The 12,945-nt window shown below is 53.4% G+C and overlaps 2 protein-coding genes across 2 annotated transcripts; one reads left to right on the top strand and one right to left on the bottom strand.

Annotated features, from left to right (window-relative positions):
- Window positions 1–255: 255 nt before the first annotated feature.
- On the top strand, window positions 256–12,945 carry THEMIS2 (thymocyte selection associated family member 2; the record flags this gene model as incomplete). Its single annotated transcript, XM_082832834.1, has 6 exons — window positions 256–349; window positions 2,594–2,734; window positions 6,786–7,196; window positions 8,821–9,884; window positions 12,275–12,431; window positions 12,863–12,945. The coding sequence occupies 6 exons, from the start codon at window positions 256–258 to the stop codon at window positions 12,913–12,915; spliced, it is 1,920 nt and encodes a 639-aa protein (XP_082688960.1). The 3' UTR covers window positions 12,916–12,945.
- On the bottom strand, window positions 4,126–5,834 carry LOC309958271 (programmed cell death protein 2-like; the record flags this gene model as incomplete). Its single annotated transcript, XM_082834015.1, is given in 3 exon segments — window positions 4,126–4,971; window positions 5,074–5,121; window positions 5,805–5,834. Coding segments are annotated over 3 exon segments (924 nt in total).

The following is a 12,945-nucleotide window of genomic DNA, read 5'->3' as shown; positions in this document are numbered from 1 at the left end:
CGGATGTCAGGTCCTGGTCTTGACCTTCTAAATCCTGCCGCCAGTGTGAGAGGTGGGTACTGCAACCCCCTTGTAGAGACAAGGGAACTGAGGCCGGGAGAGAGAGGTGGCGCGTCCCAGAATGTGGCGTCGCATCCCCAACGCCCCTGGGCGGGGCGCTCCAGCCACCCCCGCCCCGCTGGGCCGGCCGGGCGGGGCTGCCGCGCTCGGCGGCGGGCGGGCCGTTCAGTGTGCGCCCAGCGAGCCGCGCGGACCATGGAACCTGTGTCGCTGCAGGACTTCGTGTGCGCCCTGGACCCCGCCTCCCTCCCGCGTGTGCTGCGGGTCTGCTCGGGTGTCTACTTCCAGGGTGAGTGAAGGGCCGAGACCCCTCCGACCTCGGCCCCATGGCGGACCGGTTCTCCCTGCCAGGGCGTTAGAAACCCGGGACACTGCGCCCTGGGTTCGAATCCCGACGCTGCCGCTACCCAAGTTGTGTGATTTGGGGCCACACTCCAACTTCGCCGGGTCACGGCTTTTGCTTGCTTGGAATGCGGGATCACTGATTGCCCCGCAGGGTGGTGATGGGAAGTCCATGAGCTCAGATACTCAAGTGGGTGGAACCGAGCCAAGCTGGGGCGGAACGGCGTTGCGCATTGCATGAGGTCCGACCGTGCAGGGTTGCGGCATTCAGGCGCTCACGACGCCGGGCTATTGCTTGATTCTCAAGAGCCAGGTCAGCCTTCCCCTCCGTATGCCCTCCCACTCCTCCCCTTGGACGTTTATCTACACGTCCTTCTTTCAGTCCCCCCATCCCGCCTTTGCCCTCTGCTTGGCACTGGGCCGTACTTGATCCGATCAACTCTTCGGTTCTCAGCTAAAATGACTTCTCCTCCGGGAAGCCTTCCTGGCTCCTTGCACACCCGCACATCTGCCCACATGGCTGCAGCCCGCCTGGTTCACAGGGATGGTACACAGTTGGGGCTTAGTAGTCATTGCCTGAAAGGGTGAGAGGGGAGGGATTGACAGGCAGTGAGGGGAGAGGCGGCGGCTCTGAGGGTGAGGGAGGACCTGTGGGCGACTGAGTGGGAAAGGTGGAGGGCGAGGAGAGAGGGAAGTGAGAGTCTGGGTGGGGTGCAGGAGGCTACTTCCTTAGAGAGCAAACTACGTCTGAGTGCCCTGCCTTATCCGTTCCCTCCATCCGCTCCCTTGCTCCGCCACAGCAGCTTCCAGAAAAGTGTTCTGAGGCCCCAAGTGGGGTTCTAGATCAAGGGTGAGACGGCTGGAGGGCCCCACAGGGGGCAGGACGGGCCACCACACCATGGGGTCTCGCCAGGCCCACTTGGGAATCTGAGGGATCTGGGTTCAAATCCCGCTCTCCCTGGGGGCTTCCTGCAGGCATCTGTGCTCTGTTTGCCGTCCCCCTGACACCCCGTCCCACTGTGTGTCACAATACTTGCGTTTCCTCATTATGCTCCCCGCCGGGGGGGTGGGGGTGGGGTGGGGGGGGCTGGAGTGGCGGAAGTGAGGGTAAGAGAAGAACCTGACAGGATGAGAGTGTGGGAGTGGGGTGAAGTGGAGAGGGGCAGATGGTGATACTGATGGGGCAGATGGTTGTGGTCACCGCGTGGTTAGGAGCCCCAATTCGGAGGCAGATGATGTCCTGGGCGGAGTCCCAGTTCTGCCTCCTATTACCTGATAATCTCGGGTGGCCCATTCACCCTTGCCAAGGCTCGGTTTCCGTATTTAGAAAAGAGAAACTGTCCTTCCCTCCAGGGGCAGTCATGAGTCTTAAGTGCTACGACACGTCTGCAGTGCCGAGCACAGCGCCGGGCATATAGTTAGTGCTCAGCACCAGGGCTGCTCTTGTTACCAGCCCCGAGCGTCTGTAGACAGAAGTGTGTGTTTTATGAGCCTGTGTGTATTTTCCTGGGGATAAGGGGTGGGATTTTCATCAGTTTCTCAGGGCTGTTGTAAAGGACCCTGCCGGGGCTGCCCTGGGGGTGCAGTAGCGTCAGGTGGCCTGGAGGCTTGCCCACCTGCACTGTCTGTCCCTCATCAGCAGGATGGGTCGCTGTGTGTGAGAGACCTTTACTGAGCATCTTCCATGCTCTGGACCCTGCTATAGCCCTTTAAACCTTGTAAGTCAGGGCCCAGACCCGCCTACTGGGCCCACCCTGTCAGCAGCCCGCCACCCCCTCCTGTGCTTCTCTTAACAGCAAGTCATCTGAAGAAGAAAACGCCAGTGTGGGTGTTTGGCTTTGTGTGATCTCGGGTCAGTCACCGAACCTCCCTGGGCCTGATTTTGTAGCTAATAAGGGAACTGGGGTTTACTGGGTTGTTTATTCATTCATGACTTAAACACACACACTTCGAGGCTGGGCCTGTGCCGGCTGAGATGCATCAGTCCTGCCCTGTGAGCTGAGTTCAGGAGGCAAGGGGATGTGACCACAGTCAGCGCTAAAAGAAGGCAGAGCGGCGTCAGGGAAGAGCATTCCAGGCACCGGAACAACGTGTGCAAAGGTGTGACCGAGCAGTGCCTGGGGGGAACAGGGCACAGGCGGCGCAGCGCTTGGCCTTTGCTGAACGGGTGAAACTGACTCTGTCTCCGCAGGCTCCATCTACGAGATCTCCGGGAATGAGTGCTCCCTCTCCACAGGAGACCTGATCAAGGTCACCTGTGTTCGCCTCCAGAAGGTGGTCTGTGAGAACCCGGGGACGGGCCAGACCATGGAGCTCGCTCCCAACTTCCAGGGTAAGGCAGGCACCTCTATCTCCCTAAGTGTCCTGGAACCCTCCAGGCACCCCCTCGGGCACATGTGACCCCAAAACAAACTCCCACCCCTCTGGGTTGGCACACACTGCTCTCACATCCACCACTACCCAGCCCCGAGACCCGAATGTCCTCTGAGTGCTCTGACGGTGTCCTGAGCTGGCGTGGCTGCGTCCTCTCCGTGTCCATCTCTGATTACATCTGCCTCTTGGCTGGGCCTTTTTTTGTTTCATGTCTTTGTCCACGTGCCAGTTTTCATGTTCGCTCCCACATTCACTCACCAAACATTTATTGACACTTGCTGTGTGCCAGGCCTCGTGCTGGGGGCTGGGGTGTGGGGTTCAGGATGAAGCAGATGCAGCCCTCTCCGGCGGGGAGTTTCCAGGATGGCAGTGAGGAGGACAACAGCACAAGTAGGCACCAGTTTGGAGAGGGCTCCGGGCAAGAGTGGCCTGCCTCTCCAGAGGTCTGTGCAGGCTTCCTGGAGGAGGTGGCACCTCAGCTGGAGGAAGGATCCCAGCTAGAGGGAGTAGCATGAGCACACTGGTGCTCCAGAAACCCCCTGTAGCGCATTCATTGCAGGAGGTGTGTAGTGTGGTGGACCATGGGCCTGGACGCTGAAGCCAGCAGCCTGGATGGGAATCCCACCTCTGCCGGCTACTAGCTGTGGCCGTGGTTAGTTCCCGTGACCTCTCTGCGCCTCAGCTTCCTCTTCTGTAATGGGGCAGTCAGCCTTAATGTGACGATTAAATGAGTTGCCATGTATGATGCACTTAGAACAGGGCTGGGCTCAGAGCAGGCACCCTCTGTGGGCTTGTTCTCAGTATGGTTTCCTGTGATCGCTGAAGGGGACCAGTGAGGGCATGGGTTCCAGGTGAGAGGCAAGTGGTGGGGAGGTGAGCGGGAGCCAGACCGCAGGGGGGCGGGGGGAGCTTGTGTGGGGCACGGACACATTTCGTTCTTTTTTTTTTTTTTGACTTAATTAGGCACATAACCCATTTTTATTATAGAAAGAAATATACATATAAGTAAAAAGATCATGTCACTTAGTCCCACTGTTCAGTTAACCAGTTCACATCTAGTGCATATCATTCCAGATATTTTTGGTGTACATACACGTGTATAAATATTTTTACAAAAATAGCATACTATGAATACCATCTACAATGGTACCTTGGCATCTTTATCTTACTTGATGTGCATATAAGTCTGTATCATTAAGACTGTGTAGCCTCCTGCTGGACAGATACACAACACCTAAAACAACATCTTTGTGTATCTCTGGTATAATTATTTCCTTAGGATAAAGTCCTAGAAATGGAATTGGAAGGTCTAAGAGATGATGAATATTTTGAGGCTTCACACTGTTGTCTTTAGGCGGTATCTGTTATATCTTGCTTCCAAACAAATTCCTCTGTGTAGCCAGTGCCCAGGCCACAGCTTTCGGCACAGGTGAAGACAGCCAGGACGCCCCAGTCGACACTCCTGCCCAGTCTGTCGGCCTTCAGGTAGTTGAGCAGATGAGGCATGACATGGAATTCAAATATTCTCTTGGCACCACAGGGGCAATCTGGAATATCCTTTTCTTGAGGGATATTTTCACCAGAGATCCAGATAGGGGCAATCCCTCTGCCGTATCTGAGAATCTGTTCTGGTTCAAGGGATATTTTGGTTTTAAACTTCTGGAAAATTCTATCTTCCCTAGGTTCATGTTTTGCCATGGAATCCAATTCTTCCTCAGGTGCTTCAACCATGCTACCTATAATCTCTGATTCATCATCTTTTTCCACAACTTCAGGCATAATCTCATCTTCTGTTTCTATTACAATTTCAAATTCTGGAAAAAGGAAGCTGTGGTCTGGAACTGTACTGTCCAAATCACCTTCTTGTGTACAAGCCTGCTTATGTCCCAATCTCCAGTCCAGAGTCTGATGCTCCTTGCTGCAGTAATGTGCCTTGTGACATCGGGGGCATGTTTTGGGGCCTAAACAGCCACAAACTCTGCAGAGATGAGCACCGGACTTGAGCTGGAGGCACACGGATTCTCCTGTCTCCGGCGGAGGATCCTCAGAAAGTGGCTCATAGGCGTAGAAGTCATTTCTCCTAGGCAATTGATTTCTAAAAAGGCGTAGGCCGGCGCAGCACGGTGGCGTTCGGCAGCAGAAAAGGAAGAGACCGCGGTGGAAGGCGAAGGCGCGGCCCGGAAGCGGTGCGTACAGCTGCAGCAGGAAGGCCAGTGGGCGGCCGCACAGAGCGCAGGCCAGCCCCGCGGGCCCCGGCAGCCCGGCTGCGCCGAGCCACGCCGGCCAGACGCCCACCTAGCTGGGGAACTGCTCGCTGCGCAGCCGCCACATCGGCGCCGCCTCCACCTTTTTTTTTTAAAAGGCTTTATAAATTTAATTTTATTTTTTTATAAATTCATTTATTTATTTAATTTTTGGCTGTGTTGGGTCTTCGTTGCTACGCATGGGCTTTTCTCTAGTTGCGGTGAGCAGGGGCTACTCTTCGTTGCAGTGCACGCGCTTCTCACTGCAGTGGCTTCTCTTGCTATGGAGCACGGACTCTAGGCGCATGGGTTTCAGTAGTCGCAGCACACAGGCTCAGTAGTTGTGGCTTGTGGGCTCTAGAGCGCAGGCTCAGTAGTTGTGGCGCACGGACTTAGGTGCTCCATGGCATGTGGGATCTTCCCAGACCAGGGATCGAACCTGTGTCTCCTGCATTGACAGGCAGATTCTTAAGCACTGAACCACCAGGGAAGTCCCCACATTTCAGCCTTTATTTTGAAGGTATTAAGTAGCCAAAGCGCTTTTAAATAGGGAAGTGATGTGTTTTGTTTTGTATTTTGAGGGTTTTTAAAAAATTTGAAATAATTTCAAATTTACAGAAGACTTGCTAGAACTCCTGTATACTGTTTATCCAGATTCACCAGTTAAGCATGTTGTTACATTTGCTTTCCTTCTCTCTGTATATTATATATACATACACACACACATATATACATATGAACATATATTACTATATATGTGTGTGTATATATATCTTTTTTCCGAACCATCTGAGAGTTATAGACATGATGCCCCATTACATCTGAATATTACTCCCAGTATTTAGCGTAACTCCTATAAAACAAGGACATTCACTCACAAAACTGTAGTTCAGTGATTAAATTCAGGAAATTTAATATTGATACAATACTACTGTCTAACCCACAGTCTGTATTCAGATTTCACCAGCCGCCCTACTAATGTCCTTGATAGCCCGGTGTTTGCCTTGATCCAGAATCTAGTCCCAGATTGCACATGACATTCAGTTGGCCTCCTTTAGTCTCCTTCAGGCTGGAATAGTTCCTCAGCCTTCCTTTGTCTTGCTATCAACATTTTTGAAGAGTTTAGATCAGTACATTTGCAGAATGTCCCTCAGACCGACTTTGTGTTGTGCTTCCTTGAATAGATTTGTGTTGAGGGTTTTGGGCAGGAAGACCCTGGAAGTGATATTATGTCCAGACATGGGGTATTTTAGGCCAGTCTGGTGGCAGAAGAATGGACAGGGCAGGGGGAGGGGTAGAGGGGTGGTCAGAGGTCATTTGGCCAGTAGCTCCTGGGTTTCTAGTTTGGGAGGGACTGTGGCACTCACCCACCCAGAATGGGGTGGTAGGTGCTGGTGTGTGGGAATGGAGCAGTGGTGAGGTATCTGGAGACAAAGATGGCAAAGTGAGAGGCAGGTGGGGTCGGCAGGTAGGAAAATGTGGCAGTGTGTCTGTTCTGTTCTGTCTCTGGTGACAATCCCTCTGTGTCCGTGCCTGTGTCAGAAGGAACTGTCCCCACCCCTGCCCTCACTGTCCATTTACAATGGTCACTTGCTGCCTGCCATCCCTCAGCCGTGCAGCCTGGATATCCAAATGCTGGCCCACCCTTGGCCCCTGTCCTCGGGGGACTCTGGCTGGTTCTCTGCAGCCAGACCTGGGCATGGGATATGAGGCCCTGGGCTCGGCAAAGGTCTGCCCCACCCTGACGCCCCCTGCTGTGCCCCACAGGCAACTTCAGCCCCCTAACTGGCCCCCAGAGCTATGGAACCCTGGAGGAGCTGGTCTCTGCTGCAACCCAGAGCTCCAAGCAGCTGCCCATCTGCTTCATGTCGACCCACAGAATCACCACCAAGGCCAGGGTGGTGCCTCAGGAGCAGCCCCTCAAGCTTGAGGCTGTGGAAATGCACCTCGGGACCTGCTGTGCCCGCTGTGTGCTGGGCACCGGGGCCCAGCAGGTGATTCTGCACTTGCCCCTGTCCCAGAAGGGGCCCTTCTGGAAACTGGAGCCTGGGCCCCCTCGGACTCTGCTCCAGGTGCTGCAGGACCCGGCCCTGAGGGACACCATCCTCACCTGCCCCGCCCTCCCCTGGCACTCCCTGACCCTGATGCCCCAGTATGAGGTCGAAGCCATCATGCACTGTGAGTTCCCCGGGCAGGTGGGTGGGCCCGGGGGCGGGAGGGACAGAGGGGGCCCTGGGGAGCTGCTCTGATGGGAAGATGCCCCCTATCCCCGTGGATAGTCCAGGGATTCCAGGTGGTTTACCTGGTATATACAACGAAACAGAATAAAGAATCCCCAATAGTGGAAGTTAGGTGCAAAAGGAGATAGGAAAACGGGTAACTTGAGTGAGGTCCCACGTACTTTATAAAGTTTGGCAAAAGTTGGGCTGTGAGGTTGCCCGCAGCTAGGACAAAGAAACATAGTGTTAGAAAGTGCAGCGTTGACCATTTGCTCAGGAGAAATATATTTTCCTGTTGCTGGGGAGAGCAAGATTGTTCGTGAAGGGCCTCCTGTCTGGGAGGGTACTGTCTGGCTGAATCCCCCAGCTGTTTCATAGGTTACTTCTTAGGACAGGCTGGTGGCTGCACACAGAGGGTTGGTGAAACGGAGGCAGAAGCTGGCCAGGTCTGGCCGGTCGGAGGCCAAGCTGGAGCAGAGGTAGAAAAATGGGTGTTATGTGTAGAGGTCCCCAGGGCACCCCCATTCTTCACCCTCCACTCAGCCTTGGCCTCTTGACTGGCCAGGTTCTGCCTCTGCCTCACCAACCCTGCTCTGGATGCTGCCAGCAGCCTGACTCAGTCCTGTCCTAAGAAACAACCTAGGCTTTGTTTACTAGTTTTTGTAAAAATAACAAGTTGACTGCCCTGGAGAATGAGGCAGCTCAGGTAATTTATAAAGCATTCTGAATTAAAAAAACAACAGTATAATGAACCCAGATGTGCCCATCTCCCAGCTTCAGCCGATTATCAGCTCATCTGGCACAGAGCAAAAATCCCAACCATGTGACATGAGGGAAGTCACCACCACTCCTCGGAGCCTCAGTGTTCTCATCTGCAAAACAGGGAGAACATTCCGTGTGGTGCGGCTCAAACAACATAGTGGGTGGGCCAGTTTTCCTCAGACTCTTACAGAGTTTATGCACCAGGCGCTATCAATGCCAGGACAGGAGGAGGCTGTCCAAAGTCATGTAGTCAGTGTTTTTCTTGATTTGGTTCTATCTATTTAAACCCAGAAAGGATTTGGAAAGACAGCTTATAAAATTACATTCAAAATTCAATTAAAATTTTAAAAGTGAACTGATTGGATATTCAGTGATATTGAGGAATTATCAAATTATTATTATTTCAATGTGATCATAGCCTAGTGGTTATTATTTTTGAAATTTTAATTACCCCTTCTTTTAGCAATACACGTTGAAACAGTCACAGATGGCAAGATGTGATTATTCTGATTCCAAATAATCCAGTGGAAGGGGAATGGATAGATAGGGGTATAAAGGAAAGAAAATGGGCCATGGGTTAAATGTTGAAGCTGGGTGACAGGTACATTGGGGTTCACTATGCTATTCTACTTTTATAAATATTTTTAAAACTTTTTATAGTAACTTTTTAAAAAGAGGTTGAAGGAAAGAGTGGGCAAGGAATCGGGTACAACAGGAAAACGCTGGTAGGAAAGAAAAGATGAAGACAGGAAAGAGGTTAGCAGGCTCAGACCTCTGAGGGGTGGAGGGTGCGCACCTGAGCTGACCTCTCCCCTCCACAGTGCGCAGGACCATCGTCAAGATCCCCTCCACGCTGGAGGTTGACGTGGAGGATATCACCGCCTCCTCTCAGCACATCCACTTCATACAACCGCTGCTGCTGAGCGAGGCCCTGGCCCGGGGAGGCCCCTTCCCCCTGCCCACAGAGATCCTGGAAGTTCCGGAGGGGCCCCCCATCTTCCTCAGCCCGTGGCTGAGCTCCTTACGGAAGGGCCAGAGGCTCTGCATCTATGGCGTGGCCTCGCCACCCTGGCGGGTCCTGGCCTCAACCAAGGGCCGGAAAGTGCCCAGACACTTCATGATCTCTGGGGCCTACCAGGGCAAGCTGCGGCGGCGGCCGAGAGAGTTCCCCACGGCCTACGACCTCCTGGGTGCTCTCCAGCCAGGCCAGCCACTCCGGGTAGTGGCCACAAAGGACTGTGAAGGAGACGGGTTGGAGAACCCCGGGTTCATGTCCCTGGCCATGGGAGACAGGCTGGAGGTGTTGGGGTCTGGCCAGGCCCTTGGGGTTCAAGAGAGGGACATGAATGTCCTGGTGTGTCAGCGGCTGAGTGACCAGCCTGGGGAGGAAGAGTATGAAGAGGCAGAGGACCAAGAACAGATTCTGCTGCCCCTCCACTTCTCTGGCGGCTTCGTGGAAGAGCTGGGTGATGGCCGGCGCTACAGCCTGCAGGATCTGATTGCCCAGTTCCCACTGCCCTGTGAGGTCAAGGTGGTGGCCAAGGATGCCAGCCACCCTGATGACCCTCTGCCCTCCTTCCTGGGCCTGCGGCTGGAGGAGAAGATCATGGAACCCTTCTTGGTGGTCAGCCTGGACTCCAACCCTGAGATGTGCTTCGAGGTCCCGCCCCGGTGGCTGGACCTGACTGTTGTGGAAGCCGAGGGGCAGCCAAGCCAGCCGGCTGGGCCCCTCCCCGTAGTCCCAGTGGAGGAGCTGACAGAGGCCTTCTATTATCACCTTCGGAAGTCACCAGCCTTTGAGGGTCAAGCTCCCCCGCCCAGGCCTCCAAAAAGTAAGGGCCTCAGTGGGCAGAAGAAGCAGGTCAGCAAGGCGAAAGGTGTCAAGGTACCAACAGAACCCAAGTGGGCAGGGAGGGGCCACCTGTAGGGATCATCAGGGTCCTGCCGTTTCTTCTTTGTCTGTCTGGCATCATGCTTCTTACAGCTGTACAGGACATGCAGTTTGTTTATTTTTGAATTTTATTTTTTTATACAGCAGGTTCTTATTAGTTACCTATTTTATACACATTAGTGTATATATGTCAACCCCGATCTCCCAGTTCATCCCACCGCCGCCACTACCCACCCACCCCCACTTTCCCTCATTGGGGTCCATATGCTTGTTCTCTACATCTGTCTCTATTTCCAGAACGTGCAGTTTATAAACGTGCACGCTTTGTACCTATTATTCGATCCTGACCATCCTGACATTGGTGTGATCATTCATATTTTACAGTCGAGAAAATGAGGTCTCAGCGACTGTGAGACTCACTCAAAGTCACACAGTTTGTAAATGGGGGGACCTGAACTGGAGCGGAAGCATTGTGACTCCAAGTTCACGGTGCTTTACCTCTCTCTGCTACCCCTGCTGTCACTCCCTAGCTCAAGCTACAGCATTTTTCACCTAAACTCTTCCAGCGGCCTCTTCAACCCCTCCCCACGGCTGTCAGAATGGCCTCCCACATCCTTCCCTGGTCACTATGGGGCCTCAGCCCCACCTCCTGAAACCTTCCATGGCTCCCCATTGCTGGGGGTAATGCGAACCCCTTAACATGGTATCCAGGGTCCTTCACAGCTGACTTCAGTCTCACCTTCCCAGGCCCACCTTCCACCACTGCTCAGCAGCTCCAACCACCGAGGAACTCCTGATGCTCTCGGTATGCCAGGATTCCCGCCTCAGCACTTCACACACACCAGTCCTTCTGCCAGTCCTTCTGCCTTCTTCCTCCTTTCAGGCTCACGGGCAAGGCTCAGCTCACATTTCCTCCAAGGCGGTGACAGTTCTCCCTCTTCTGTAGTCACACTGCACGCTGTACATAGCTTGGAGGTGGGAGGCCATGTAGTTTTAATTAGTTGTACTTGGTCTCTGGCTAGAACAAGAGTCCTGTGGGGTAGGGACCTCCCACTCCAAGGCAGGCAGAGAAAGTGCCAGTGAGTCCGAACTGAACCAAACTGAATAACGACAAGCGGGCAAAGAACCTCAGAGTCAGAAACACGAAGTTCACGTTCCTGTTTCCTCACTCTGTGGGCTGTACTTCCTCTCTGGGCATGTTTCCTCACCAGTGAGCCTGGGATAACATCACTAACTCTCAGTGCTGTTTTGTTAGCCTCTACTCGTGGGGCGCTTACCCTGGGGTGGCCCCTTATGCATACGTACTGCCCCAGCCAGCTCTCACGGCGTCCCTCTGAGATGGGCGCTGATAGCCATGCTCTGCTGAGAATGGGGGGCGTGGTGGGGTGGGGGGAGTGATCTACATAAAAAGCACTTTGTAAACTGTAACAAGCATACTGTTTTGGGATGTGCAGAGGCTTGGATTTCGTACTGTGTGGGGAGGCAGTGGGATGGCAGTGGAAGTTAAAAAGATGAACCCTGAGCGATCTCAGCCCCAGAAGGGGCTCGTATCTGTGGGGCAGGGGGTAGGGTAGTCGTTTTCTGACAGAACCAAAAATAGACTGGGCCATCTGAAACACAGGCCTTGTGACAGTGCTGGAAAGAATGTGGTACAAAGAGTTGAGACCTCCATCCCAGCCTTGGCTCCTGACGGCTCCTCTGGGATGGCTCCTGCTTGTTGCCCTAGAACCAGCAATTTCCCTCCCTGGGAATCAGTATTCTCCGCTGCTCATCAGGGAGCCGTACTGTTTGCTGTTGAAAGCATGACGTGGGGGGAAGAGGAGCGGCTTTACAGGTCACAGACATGGCTCTGCGTCTGAAGCCTGGCCCGGCCAGGGATCCCGTGTGAGGCTTGACATGGCACACTCTTTCTGAGCCTGGTTCCTCACATGTAAACTGGGAACTCAAACAGCTCCTCAGAGAGTCACTTGAGGGTGAATGAACGGATATGCATACAGCTTCTGGCACATGGTAGGATTTCAATAAAAGTCCTCTTCCTTCTGGGACCCCTCTCAGCTCTGTACTCTGTTTGTCCTGAGGCTTTGTGACTACTTTTTTCTCCTTTAGCAAAAGATTTGGAGGACAATGACCAAATCCCTGTGTAAAAACGCAGAGACAGCCTGTCTCTAGCCCCCAACCCCATCATGTCTCACCCTGGCCCCTTTCTCCCCTGCCAAAGAACAGCTCAAGTGCTTGTAGCAAAAACACCTGGCGTCCTGAGAAGCCATACACTGAAAAGTTCAGAGGGGAGCAGAGGAAGTGAGATTTGAAGGAAATTGCATTTCAGGTACTCTCTTACCCCATTTCTTGGGACCCTGCTAACTTCTGCTTTTTTTACCACTTAGTCTTCTGAAGCCTTCGAATTGCAGGAACCACCTCTGATGCCTAAACCCAAGAGGAAGACCTTGCGAAAGGTCATCAAGGACAGCTGCAATTTTTACAGTGCGATTCCTGGTCACAAGAAAGGTCTCAGGCCCACTAAGCCCATCACTCAGGATACAAGTGAGTCTGTCAGCCCCTGTTCACCCCTGTCTTTCCTTCTCCCCTCCCCCATGCCATTCTGCTGCTGCTTTTGCCTCTGATGGTGCTGGCCATACCCTCAGCAGGGCTCTGCTCGTGAGCGACCCTTCCACAGTCCCAGCTGGATGGACAGGCCTATATGAGATGGGCGTAGGCTGAAGGGTCCCTACTGTCCTTCTCCCAGTGGCTCCAGGGCCCTGGCAAGGAAAATGAGTTCATCTCCCAACTACCCTCCCCAAGGCACACAGGAGAATGTTTGCAAAGTGTTCAGACACAACAAACTGTGGTTTCTGGGCTAGCAAGGACCTTAGAGCATCCAGACCAAGCCCTCCCCTGTTCAAGGGACGAAAGTACGCTAAAGAGGGGAAGGAACCTAAGGCCAAAGGTCCTCACTGACTTGGATTCTTTTGCAGATGATGAACACAATTACGAAGAAATACTTGAGCAGTTTCCAAAAACCCTCTAGGTGCTGGAGAAACCTTACTTCCTAACTGCT

This window comes from Leucopleurus acutus (assembly GCF_964270905.1).
Source record: "Leucopleurus acutus genome assembly, chromosome: 2".
Lineage (NCBI taxonomy): Eukaryota > Metazoa > Chordata > Mammalia > Artiodactyla > Delphinidae > Leucopleurus > Leucopleurus acutus.
The sequence above is the reverse complement of the archived record's forward strand: the minus strand, read 5'-3'. Positions and strand labels throughout refer to the sequence as shown.